The sequence below is a fragment of the Clinocottus analis genome, unplaced genomic scaffold (genome assembly GCF_023055335.1).
Source record: "Clinocottus analis isolate CAN_PGR_092001 unplaced genomic scaffold, fCliAna1.0.p SCAF_17, whole genome shotgun sequence".
Lineage (NCBI taxonomy): Eukaryota > Metazoa > Chordata > Actinopteri > Perciformes > Cottidae > Clinocottus > Clinocottus analis.
In genome coordinates this window covers 17,203,812-17,216,311 of record NW_027175898.1, presented here as the reverse complement: position 1 = coordinate 17,216,311, position 12,500 = coordinate 17,203,812, and the positions used below count along the sequence as shown (strand labels likewise).

Here is a 12,500-nt window from a genome sequence, read left to right as displayed (position 1 = left end):
GTGCGTCAAACAAAACAACAACTCTGTGTGTGTGTGTGTGTGTGTGTGTGTGTGTGTGTGTGTGTGTTAGCGCCGTTAGCTTCGCAGGACCTAGCCTCCCCGTGTGCGTCCTGGGACGACGTCACGGGAAACAGAAACTGAACTGACTGAAGGCAGCTCAGAGGACAAAATGGACGTCGGCGCAGCAGTCTCTTATCTGACCGTCCACACCCTGCCTCCACCTCTTCCTCCACCTCTTCCTCCACCTCTTCCTCCACCTCCCATCTCTCTCCCTCTCCTCCTCCTCGTTTGTGTCCGTCCTCTCCCACAACATGCTTCCCACCCTATCTTCTCCTCCACACAGCTTCCTCCACCCATCCAGCTTCGACTACACCCTTCCCTCTTTCCCCTCCGTATCTGGGCGGGGCCAAACTGCTGCCCTGGCGTGCCCCGAGCCGCCGCCGCCGGGGCCTCGCCTTATCATTAGCGCTCACGCCCTTTATTCTAAGACCTTCTCGGGTTGTGACAGGCTGCGCTGGAGTGCATGCTGGAGGGCGTGGCCGCTCGCATGCAGCGGCGACGCCTTCGCACTCCGGTTTTTATTAGTTTTGATAAAATGTAATCAACGTTGTGGAGCGACGCAGCCACCAAGGATCCTTTTGTGTCACGGCGCAATTAAAACACGCAACCAGACAAACGGTTTTAATAGCCGCGAGGCCGAGCAGGTGACCGCAGCGCGCCTTCGGGGAACAAAACCGGATGATCCGAACGCCTAATGACCGATTATTAATATTCCAAAAGGAAATAACACGCAATTAATTAAAACACGCAGACAAAAAGTTCAAGACAAAAGACCGAAACCGTGCATCATCGTCAGGGTGACACCGCGTCTCCTGATTCAGGACGAACCCAGAACAACGAGTCGCTGACTGACGCTCGCTTACAAGCCGTCATCGCCGCAAACGCAGCAGGAAGATCACGAGAGTCCAGAAACGCAGCAGTGAACGCCGCAAAATTGTGGAAAGACATCTGCTGAACGCGGCCCGGTGAAGACGTTCACCCAGGCGCTACGACGGATGCTAACTAGCGACGCGACAGCCGTGGGAGGCGATGAGTTCAGGGGGCCGCGGGGCCTCCGGCGCTGAAGCCTTTATTAGGCGCTACGCCGCCTCGTCTGGCCGAGATTTAAAAGGCTCGAACTGCACACTTTTCTGTGTTTATTTACACGACTCAAAGCCTGCGGGCGGATAAATCTGAGCGTGAAGAAGTCACGAGACGAGGAAGAGGAGTCGCCTGGAAGAGGGGGGAAGAAAGAAAGCTTCATTCACTGAAATAGTTTGATCCTGAGAAATAAAACTATCTTAAGAGGAGTCTCTCTCTCTCTCTCTCTCTCTCTCTCCTTCTCCATTTAAACTCTCTCTCTCTCTCTCTGACCTTTGACCCCGTCGCTGTTCCCTTCACGGAGCTCGTTCCAGCCTTTATGTTTCAGCTCGTTAATTTCTGCTCAACGTTCCCTCTTTTCTGAAAGTGTTCACTCGACGTTGTGCAATAATATTTGGCTGATTGAGTGAAGGAGGGAAGGAGGGAAGGAGTGAAGGAGTGAAGGAGTGAAGGAGGGAAGGAGTGAAGGAGTGAAGCGAGCTGGGATTCTGGTTTCTGTGGAAGACAAACAGGAAGAACAGGAAGCAGGAAGCTGCGTCACCAACAGGAGCTCAAACAGCAGCAAGAGATCCCACACTCCATCTTTTACAGACGCTCCCGAGCTTCATCATCATCATCATCGCTAAACACTTCATCCTCGCCCTCCTCTAGCGCTCCACACATCTCTCGGGTCAAACCCCTCATCCATCTCTCCATCTACAGATCCTCATTCATCATCACTTCCTTCCTCATCCAGAGCCCCGCCCACTAATCTACGACCCTCCATCTCCATTTAAACTCACTTCCTTTCCTCCGATCCCTCCTCTGCGTCCTCCACAGAGGAGAGGAAACCCTTGGAGCCCATCCTCCTCCTCGTAATAAGACTTTAGGACGCGAGCAAAGCTCAACTTTAGTAGTTTAACACAACGACGGGTCGACGCTTCGTTCCAGAGTCCAGAGATTAAAGTCTGAGACGCCAGAAGATCCCGAGTGTTTGATCCTCCAGCAGCAGGAGTTAAAGATCTATTTCCATTCAATCGAGAGAGCAGAGCGTGTGTGAAACAGCTGATTACATGAACGGTGTGTTTGGAGATCTGACAGACAGTCACAACTCACTGTTGACCTTTAAATCTCTACCAAACCACACAACCACACAACTACACAACTACACAACGACACCACAGCGAGTACAAACACGAGGGAGGAACTAGCCTCTGGCACGTTCACGCTGCTGAAGAGCGAGTGTGTGCTGGGTACCTGTTCACACGGCCACGCAGCCGGCAGGGATGGAAAATAGTTCCCGAGTTGTGAAATCCTCGTATTATAAACTGGAGTTAAGTCGCTAATCCTCAAACGCATTAATCTGTTACCATAGTCACCATAATTATGTAAGAAGTGGACGTCACCTCGCTGCTTTGTGGACTGTGAGGGGTTGAAGCCCTCCAGTTTAACATTTACGCCGTCGGCCATCTTGTTTTTTCATGTTGTTGGTGCAACCAGAAGTGGCACAAGAGGGCGGAGCCACAAGAGGGTGGGGTCAACGTTGTAAGATGATAACAACGGGCGTTGTAGCGGCCTGTCAATCACCCCGTAGCCCCGCCCCTAAAGACCCCCCTGCCAAAAGGACGTCATGTACTGAATGAAGACTTGGACCTAGAGGCGGAGCACATGGGCTTCAACGCAGCCGAGGAGGGAAGACGAGATTCTTCTAGTTTCAGCACAACGTGGGTCTGGTTTTTAGTTCTGTTCATGGAGATCACACCAGATCAGACATCATGAGATCCAGACCGCTTCATCTGGACCTGAGAAATGAGACCCGGCTTGCAGTGAACCAGAGCTGGAGGCCATCAGGACTCCCTCTGCCTCCAGCGGGAGACAATAACTCGTCTGTGAAGAGAATGAACTCAAACAATCGCACAACGATCGCACAACAATCACACAACGATCGCACAACAATCACACAACGATGCACAACGATGCCCCGCCCCTCCTCCCTCTGTGTGACTAACTTCTAACCAATCAGATCCCCCGATGCTCACCGTGCACTCCATCTCCTCCGGCTCTGGTTTGATCTGTATGGAGGGCATGGCTGCAGCGCCCTCCTCCTCCTCCTCCTCGTCTTCCTCCTCCTCTTCCTCCTTCCTCTTCGCAGACTGTGTCGCCACTTCCTTTCGCGCCTCCTTGACCGCCGCCTCCTCCTCTTCCTCCTCCCGCGGCCTGGTCGCCGGCTCCTCCTCTTCCTCCTTCTCCTCTTCCTCCCCCGGCGATGAAGACGGCGGCGGCGGCGGCTGCTGCTGCTTCTGCGTGACGGCGCTCTGCTTGGCGTTGCTCCTCAGCTTCTTCTGGGCGCCGACCGCGCTCTTCTTCTGCTTAGGAGTCGACTGGCACTGAGGAGGAAGAGGAGGAGAAGAAGGTGAGAAGGGGCACGCGACGAGGAGAGGAGGAAGGTGAGGGAACAGGAGGAGGAGATGAGGAGAGGGAGAGGAAGAGGAGGGGGAGAGGAAGAGGGGGTTGGGAGAAACAGCAGAGAGAAAACAAGAGGGGGAGAAAAGAAAACTTTCAGGAGGAGAGGGGGAAGGATTTGAAGAAGGAAAGAGTGAAGTGGGCGAGAAGCGAGGGAAGAGGAAGGGAAATGTGAAAAGGGAGGAAGACAGGTAGGAGAGGAAGTGAGGCAGGAAATGGGAACGCTGGAGTTTGGAGGAGGAAATTACCTCTGAGCTAGAAGCTGGCTAAAGAAAACCCCCGATGAGAAACCCTCCAGGAGAGGAGGGGCAACACACACACACACACACACACACACACACACACACACACACACAGCTAAATAAAAAGAGAAGGAGATAGGAAATAAAAAAGGAGGCAGAGGAGGCAGAGAGACAAAGGCCTTAATCCTGAGGCTGCCAGTGAGGGAATGAGAGCGAGAGAGAAATAACAGAGCGAGGGAGGAGTAGAGGACTGACCCCTCCCTCGCTCTCAGAGCAGGCGGGCGGACACACCCTTTTCTGGAAGCGAGAGACACACACACACACACACACACACACACACACACACACACACACACACAGAGGTGTGGGGAGTGCCGAGGCAGAGGGACTCAACACACACACACACACACTGCTGCACACACCCCTTCTCTTCTTCTTCTGTCTCCATTTTCTCTGCATGTCCACTTCTCTTCCTCCAGCATCTCCATGTGCTCTGAGCTGCTCATGAAGCTATCAGACACTGGACTCATATTCATATTCATATTCCTCCAGGTGTAGACCATCTCCTCGCGTTGCTTCTCCTCTGGCGATGACCTCGTGGATCGATTCTTTCGGCTCTGCGCTGGTTTCGGTCTCAGCGGACGAGATTTCTTTACTTGTTTTTATGCTTTTTTCTTTCTCACGATGGTCGAGTCGTTTCCTCGAAACATCTGAACTGCTCTCAGGCGGCGAGGACACGATGCTGCAGTCTGATAACAGCTGAAGAACATTCCTCCTCCTCTATCCACAGCAGGAATGACTTATTCCACTGGAGAGCTGTGTCTGTACATCTACTGTCTGACTCCTTCAGTCGAGTAATCGCGCTGCTTTCATTCCTCAGAAACAAGACTTTAAAGTCTCTCAACGTGCGAGCAGCATGAAATGTTTCATGTGATTGTTGAGCGAGGAGTCGAGGAAGAGAAGCAAAGCGTCTCCAGGTCAGAGTCCAGCGGCCGCGGCCGGGCCGTGACCCTCAGGTTGGGTTCTGCTGATCTGGCCTAAAGATGACCCTAAAGATGACTTCCCTTCCTCTCTCTCTCTCTTTCTCTTCCTCTTTACTCTCGGCCTTCGCCGGTGAGAGCGCGGTCACGGCCGACGTGTCGGTTTAGAGTTCAGAGTCGTGTTTTTTTTTTAAAAAAGAAGTGAGACTCGGCTTGGACCGAGCCGGCTTTCTAGCAAAGCGGTGCCGTCCTGTGCCGAGCGAGACCTCAGACAGGAAGTGACGGCTTCACGCCTCCTTTTCTCACGCACTCACTTCCTGCTCGCGAGCGGAGGAAACGTAGCGCCGCGAGCGCGCAGGAGAGAGGCAGCTACGCTCATTAACACCAACGAGGAAGAGACAAGAACTCATCACGCAGCTGCTGCTGTCTGCACGAACGCAGCAGATACACGAAACGTAAAGTCGTGTTTCAAGGCGTCAGAATGTCGGCACAAGAGCGAAAAAATGGACTTACTGTACTTTAAAAGTGTGGCAAGAGGAAAGAAGCGCGCGAGAGTCCGGATCCAGAGCAGCAGGGCTGAAGCCGGTCAGCGTGAAGACTGCAGGCCGACATGTGACTGCAGAGGATTCCACTGCGAGGTGTGGCATCAGCCAATCAGCCGGGGTGTGGCTGCAGCACGGCCCCTCCCACACACACACACACACACACACACACTGACGCACACACACAGAGAGGACACACACTGGTCTCTCAGTCCTATTGTGATGGGACAGAGCCCCCTCTGTGTCTCCAAACAAAGGTGAAGGCTCAATGCCACACCTTCCCCCCTCCCCCTCCCCCCACCAGCCCCTCCCCCTCCCCCCACCAGCCCCTCCCCCACAGAACTGGCAACCCACCCTTAGCCGGGCTCTGAAACTACAACAAACTGTTTAAAAGCAGCTTCTACTTCCCTGTACGGTGCTTTGTTCAGTACTTTGGTCGGTGTCGTGTAACACGAGGAGTTTATTTGAGTTTTGGAGCAGAGAGTTAAAACTCTGGTGATGTAACATCCGGTTTGTTGGGGAGCCGCCATTTTGTAACGACAATAAACAACCACACAGGAAGAGATCCCTCTGGTTTGAGCAGGAAGTGGACCACAATGCACTGCAGCTGGAAGGTTACAAGCAGGAGACAACCTCTGACCACCAGGGGGCGACTCCTCTGGTTGTATAGAAGTCTATGCTTCATGTGTTAAAGCTGCATTCTCTCTCCTGACCACCAGGGGGCGACTCCTCTGGTTGTATAGAAGTCTATGCTTCATGTGTTAAAGCTGCATTCTCTCTCCTGACCACCAGGGGGTGACTAATCTGGTTGTATAGAAGTCTACGCTTCATGTGTTAAAGCTGCATTCTCTCTCCTGACCACCAGGGGGCGACTCCTCTGGTTGTATAGAAGTCTATGCTTCATGTGTTAAAGCTGCATTCTCTCTCCTGACCACCAGGGGGCGACTCCTCTGGTTGTATAGAAGTCTATGCTTCATGTGTTAAAGCTGCATTCTCTCTCCTGACCACCAGGGGGCGACTCCTCTGGTTGTATAGAAGTCTATGCTTCATGTGTTAAAGCTGCATTCTCTCTCCTGACCACCAGGGGGCGACTCCTCTGGTTGTATAGAAGTCTATGCTTCATGTGTTAAAGCTGCATTCTCTCTCCTGACCACCAGGGGGCGACTCCTCTGGTTGTATAGAAGTCTATGCTTCATGTGTTGAAGCTGCATTCTCTCTCCTGACCACCAGGGGGCGACTCCTCTGGTTGTATAGAAGTCTATGCTTCATGTGTTAAAGCTGCATTCTCTCTCCTGACCACCAGGGGGCGACTCCTCTGGTTGTATAGAAGTCTATGCTTCATGTGTTGAAGCTGCATTCTCTCTCCTGACCACCAGGGGTCGACTCCTCTGGTTGTATAGAAGTCTATGCTTCATGTGTTGAAGCTGCATTCTCTCTCCTGACCACCAGGGGGCGACTCCTCTGGTTGTATAGAAGTCTATGCTTCATGTGTTAAAGCTGCATTCTCTCTCCTGACCACCAGGGGGCGACTCCTCTGGTTGTTTACATGACTTTTCCATACGTTTCCATGAGAGACAATAAACATTCATATAGATGTCTGTACGGCTGCTGCTGATATTTTGAGCCTCTTTCTTTTAAAAGCAGATTCATTATTTATACTAAATGAACGTCATGAACACATGAATATAACACGTTCACAGGACTTTTACACAAATTTGGGGATTTTTTTTCATAGACTCTTCAGACATGGACATTTTTATTTTATTTAAATTCCATAACTCCTCCATGTTTTCATGACCGTATGAACTCTCTAATCTTTCTTTTGTCTTTGACTTCTTCTCAGCTCAGTGTTTCAGGGTTTTGCTGCAGCTCGTCATCCTCATCGTCATCCTCATCCTCTCATTCAGCTCCACATGAATATGAATCGTCTCTCCATGAACAATCCATCGTCGTCGTCACTTCTTCTCAGCGCCTCGTCGACTTGTAAATGTTCCCGACAGAGACAACGCAGACGAGCTCTACCTCTGAGCTGGAGGTCCACTTCTGGACCCGAACGCCTCACGTTGACGCCTCACGTTGACGCCTCACGTTGACGCCTCACGTTGACGCCTCACGTTGACGCCTCACGTTGACGCCTCACGTTGACGCCTCACGTTGACGCCTCACGTTGACGCCTCCAGGTGAGCGTCAGAGCGTCTGCAGGAGGGAGGATGGTTTTGGTGGAGCTTTTCTCCTGCTGCCCACGAAGGAGCAGCTCAGCAGTAACACACAGAAAACTGTCACATTAAAGTAGAAAACTCTCTGTGCAGCAACACGCAGCCGGTAGTTAAGGAGTTAGTTAAGGAGTTAGTTAAGGAGTTAGTTAAGTGTTAAACTGGTTAAGTGTCTTGCTCAAGCTCACATCGACAAGTACTAGCAGAGCCAGGACTCGAACCACCGATCCTCTGGTTGAATATACGGGCATGCTGACCACAGTCAGCCCCGTCCAAACACACAAACACACAGACACACACACACACACACACACACACACACACACACACACACACACACAGATCTACCACTGAGAGACCAGGACGGAGAATCTTTACTGCTGATACTACTTGATCCACATCTGCAGCAGACGTGTGTGTGTGTGTGTGTGTGTGTGTGTGTGTGTGTGTGTGTGTGTGTGTGTGTGTGTGTGTGTGTGTGTGTGAGGGGGGACCACTGTGGAGTTCCTGGAATAGAGCAGGGTGGGGTGGGCGTGACCCTGTCAGCCTCTGATCCCTCCACAGGAAGTCGGGGTGGGGGCGAGAGGCCGAGGGGGCGAGGGAGCGAGGAGCCGAGGGGGCGAGGAGCCGAGGAGCCGAGGGGGCGAGGGAGCGAGGGGGCGAGGGGGCGAGGAGCCGAGGGGGCGAGGAGCCGAGGGGGCGAGGGGGCGAGGAGCCGAGGGGGCGAGGGAGCGAGGGAGCGAGTGGGCGAGGGGCCGGGTCCTCTCAGCGAGTCCTCGGGCTGGCAGACAGCCGGCGGTGGACGTCTGGCTCTGACAGCAGGAGTGGAGCTCGCCGGCGCTCCAGAGGAGCTGCTGACGTCTGCAGGACGCCGCCACGCCGAGGTCACGCCGAGGTCACGTTGAGGTCACGCCGAGGTCAAGGAACCACGTTGTCATTACTCACGCTGACGAGAGGAGACGTGTTGGGGGTCACACTCTGCCATGTTCATGTTTATGTGGAGGCTCTTTTCTGTTTATTGTCGTCCTGAAGTCTGAAGGAACACGAACACGAACATGAAGCAGACTTTCTGATCTTTCTGTTCTCGTCATCGTGGCCAACGAGTTCAACAAAAACCTCGACAAAGACGACACACAAGTTTCAACAATTTAACTGGTCCACGACTCGAAAATCCCAAATAACTTAATACAGTAACAACGTAACACAACTATGTACAAACAAAGTAACGTAACACAACTATGTACAAACAAAGTAACGTAACACAACTATGTACAAACAAAGTAACGTAACACAACTATGTACAAACAAAGTAACGTAACACAACTATGTACAAACAAAGTAGCGGTGCAACGTAACAACTTAACACTGCAACAATGTAACGTTTCTCTGCATAAACACAGAAACGTTACATTGTTTTTAAAGAGAAACGTTACACTTAACAGAACCAGATAACGCAACAACGTAACCAGCGTGGATGAACAACGCTCTCTCTCGCTCGTCATCGTCTGAGGTGACGTCTTCAACGGTCATGTGATCATCGTGGGAACAGTTGTGTGTCATCGTGGTCTTTACGTTGTGTGACTTCTAGAATATTCCTCATGTTTCTGCTGCAGCGTCCTCAGCAGACTGGACTTCAGCCTCGTCGACATCATTAATAAACAGTTCCTTCTGTTGGCATAACGCAGCTGAGCTTTGGACGTTTAATAACCAGCAGAGTAAATAACCAGCAGAGTAAATAACCAGCAGAGTAAATAACCAGCAGAGTAAATAACCAGCAGAGTAAATAACCAGCAGAGTAAATAACCAGCAGAGTAAATAACCAGCAGAGTAAATAACCAGCAGAGTAAATAACCAGCAGAGTAAATAACCAGCAGAGTAAATAACCAGCAGAGTAAATAACCAGCAGTGATTCGTGGCGTGCGACTCGTCTCTGCTCTTCAGTCCGATCTCAACGTTTTCAAGAATCTATTTTTAGCGGCTGCGGGCTGACTGAGCGTGAACTAAACACTCGTCCTCGTCCTCATACGGTCTCACGCGCTCAGAACAACCCGTCCGCTACCGGGGGGGAGGGGCCGGGATTCAAACCCTCGGCTCCACCAAACGTTTGAACTTCAGATCAGGAAACCAATAAGAATCAAAGTTTCAAATTTTTCCAAACGGTCCTCTTTGAACCAACACCCTGCATGTTGTTATGATTATTAATGCTCTCATCCCTCAGAGTATTTACACCAATTATGACATCAAAAGAAAGTTACAGGTGACTTTTGTCTTTTCATAAAACAATCATCCAAACATCAAGCCGGACACTTTGTAGCTGAGAGAGAAATATATATTTTATAAACGACTTCGCTCGCTGTGAACGAACTCTGAAGACTCTCAGACCTCACGATGCAGCAATGTGACCATTTCAAACATTCACATGAAGACTCAGCAGGAATAAAAACTCTTACTGAGCTCATTTTTTACAGTGCAGAGAGAGAGAGAGAGAGAGAGAGAGAGAGAGAGAGAGAGAGAGAGAGAGAGAGAGAGAGAGAGAGAGGGTGGGACACAGACACTATCTGGGTCAGTGCTGCCTGTCTCCAACACCCCGGGCCTGTGTGTGTGTGTGTGTGTGTGTGTGTGTGTGTGTGTGTGTGTGTGTGTGTGTGTGTGTGTAGGGGGGAGGGTGGGTTTGCCCCAGTCAGCAGCGTTGTGTTCATGTGTTCATGTGTTCATGTGTTCATGCCGTCAGAGGGTCCAAGTACTCGCTTCATGTCTGGTTACACCTACGAGCCTCCAACGCCACGACTTCCCAGAGCACACACACACACACACACACACACACACACACACACACACACACACACACACACACACACACACACACACACACACACACACACACACACACACACACACTCACTCATCATGAGAAGAGGAAGAAGCTACTCGGCGTCCTCACGGCGCCGCGGGTTCAATCCCGGTTTGCGGCGGCGTCTGAATTCACTTTTTGTTTTGTTATCGATGGAGAAAATAAAAAATCGAGACGCAGTCGACCATTTTAATAGAAGAAGAGTTGAAGTGCAGGTCAAGAAGAGTGGAAGAGATGAGAGGAGAGAGGGAGGAGAAGGAAGAGAGGAGGAGGAGAGAAAGAAGAGAGGAGGAGGAGAGAAGGAAGAGAGGTGAAGGAGAGAAGGAAGAGAGGATGAGAGAAGGAAGAGAGGAGGAGGAGAGAAAGAAGAGAGGTGAAGGAGAGAAGGAAGAGAGGAGGAGAGAAGGAAGAGAGGTGAAGGAGAGAAGGAAGAGAGGAGGAGGAGAGAAGCAAGAGAGGTGAAGGAGAGAAGGAAGAGAGGATGAGAGAAGGAAGAGAGGTGAAGGAGAGAAGGAAGAGAGGAGGAGAGAAGGAAGAGAGGTGAAGGAGAGAAGGAAGAGAGGAGGAGGAGAGAAGCAAGAGAGGTGAAGGAGAGAAGGAAGAGAGGAGGAGGAGAGAAAGAAGAGAGGAGGAGGAGAGAAGGAGGAGTAGATAAGTTGGGAGAGGACAGGGAGGTCAGTTCTCATTGGTTTACAGTGGAGGGTCCAAAGATTGCACAACTCCTGTAACTGGAGTCCCTCACACACACACACACACACACACACACACACACACACACACACACACACACACACGTGTGTGTGTGTGTGTGTGTGTGTACCTTCATAAATATGGTGTGTGAGCGATGAGGGTCAGAGGCTTTTGGCCTACACTTCCTTTATATAGACAAATTCAGACACACACACACACACACACACACACACACACACACACACACACACACACACACACACACACACACACACACAGCTCCGTCTCTCGCTCAACCTTCCTTACTTTCTGTTTCTGTGTGTGTGTGTGTGTGTGTGTGTGTGTGTGTGTGTAGTCTGCAGCGTAACATGACGTCCTGTGATCTTTTATGTTACACATCACTTGTGAGGCTGCCGTGGTGCGTTCAGGTACCGATGAGACCGTTATGGTTACATCTATTGAACCAGAGAGCCTGAAGGCATCACCAGCGCCACCACAGTTTACTCCGACAGTAACGTCCTCCCTCCTCTCCTTTTCTCTTTCCTCTTTCCTCTCTCCTCTCCTCTCTCCTCCTTCCTCTCTCCTCTCCTCCCTCCTCTCCTCTCTCAGCAGCGTCTTTACGGCCTCAACACAGCGCCGTGAATTCATTACCAATACATTCAGAAAACAGAAAATTAAGTTGACGTGGCTGATGATGTCGATACAGTACACACACACACACACACACACACACACACACACACACACACACACACACACACACACACACACACACGTCCACTTCTTCTCTGCACGGTGACAGAGAGGACAAACTTATCTCCAGCCGCCCAACCAACCACTCCCTGATAGCTCCAGACCGCCGCCTCTTAAAGGGCCACGCCCACCTCTTAAAGGGCCACGCCCACCTCTTAAAGGGCCACGCCCACCTCACAGAAACCAGCAGAGCCGAGGAGAAGGCCGGGCTGCCGTCCCTCGGGCCCAAAATAAGTTGCCCTTGAACTCACCACGAAAGACGACGAGCAGGAGCTTCCTGGAAATAACTCCACGGCACAGCAGGGGGCGACAGAGAGTGACTCCTCTGGTTGTATAGAAGCCTATGCTTCATGTGTTAAAGCTGCATTCTCTCTCCTGAACACCAGGGGGCGACTCCTCTGGTTGTATAGAAGCCTATGCTTCATGTGTTAAAGCTGCATTCTCTCTCCTGAACACCAGGGGGCGACTCCTCTGGTTGTATAGAAGTCTATGCTTCATGTGTTAAAGCTGCATTCTCTCTCCTGACCACCAGGGGGCGACTCCTCTGATTGTATAGAAGTCTATGCTTCATGTGTTAAAGCTGCATTCTCTCTCCTGACCACCAGAGGCGACTCCTCTGGTTGTATAGAAGTCTCTGCTTCATGTGT

At 51.3% G+C, this 12,500-nt stretch overlaps 1 protein-coding gene across 1 annotated transcript in view; it reads right to left on the bottom strand.

The window, feature by feature from the left end:
* klf8 (Kruppel like factor 8) overlaps positions 1-12,500 on the bottom strand; it is a 40,888-nt gene that overhangs the window by 17,251 nt on the left and 11,137 nt on the right. The window contains 1 exon segment of the mRNA XM_068579762.1: positions 3,159-3,506. Coding sequence (XP_068435863.1) covers positions 3,159-3,506 — 348 coding nt within the window.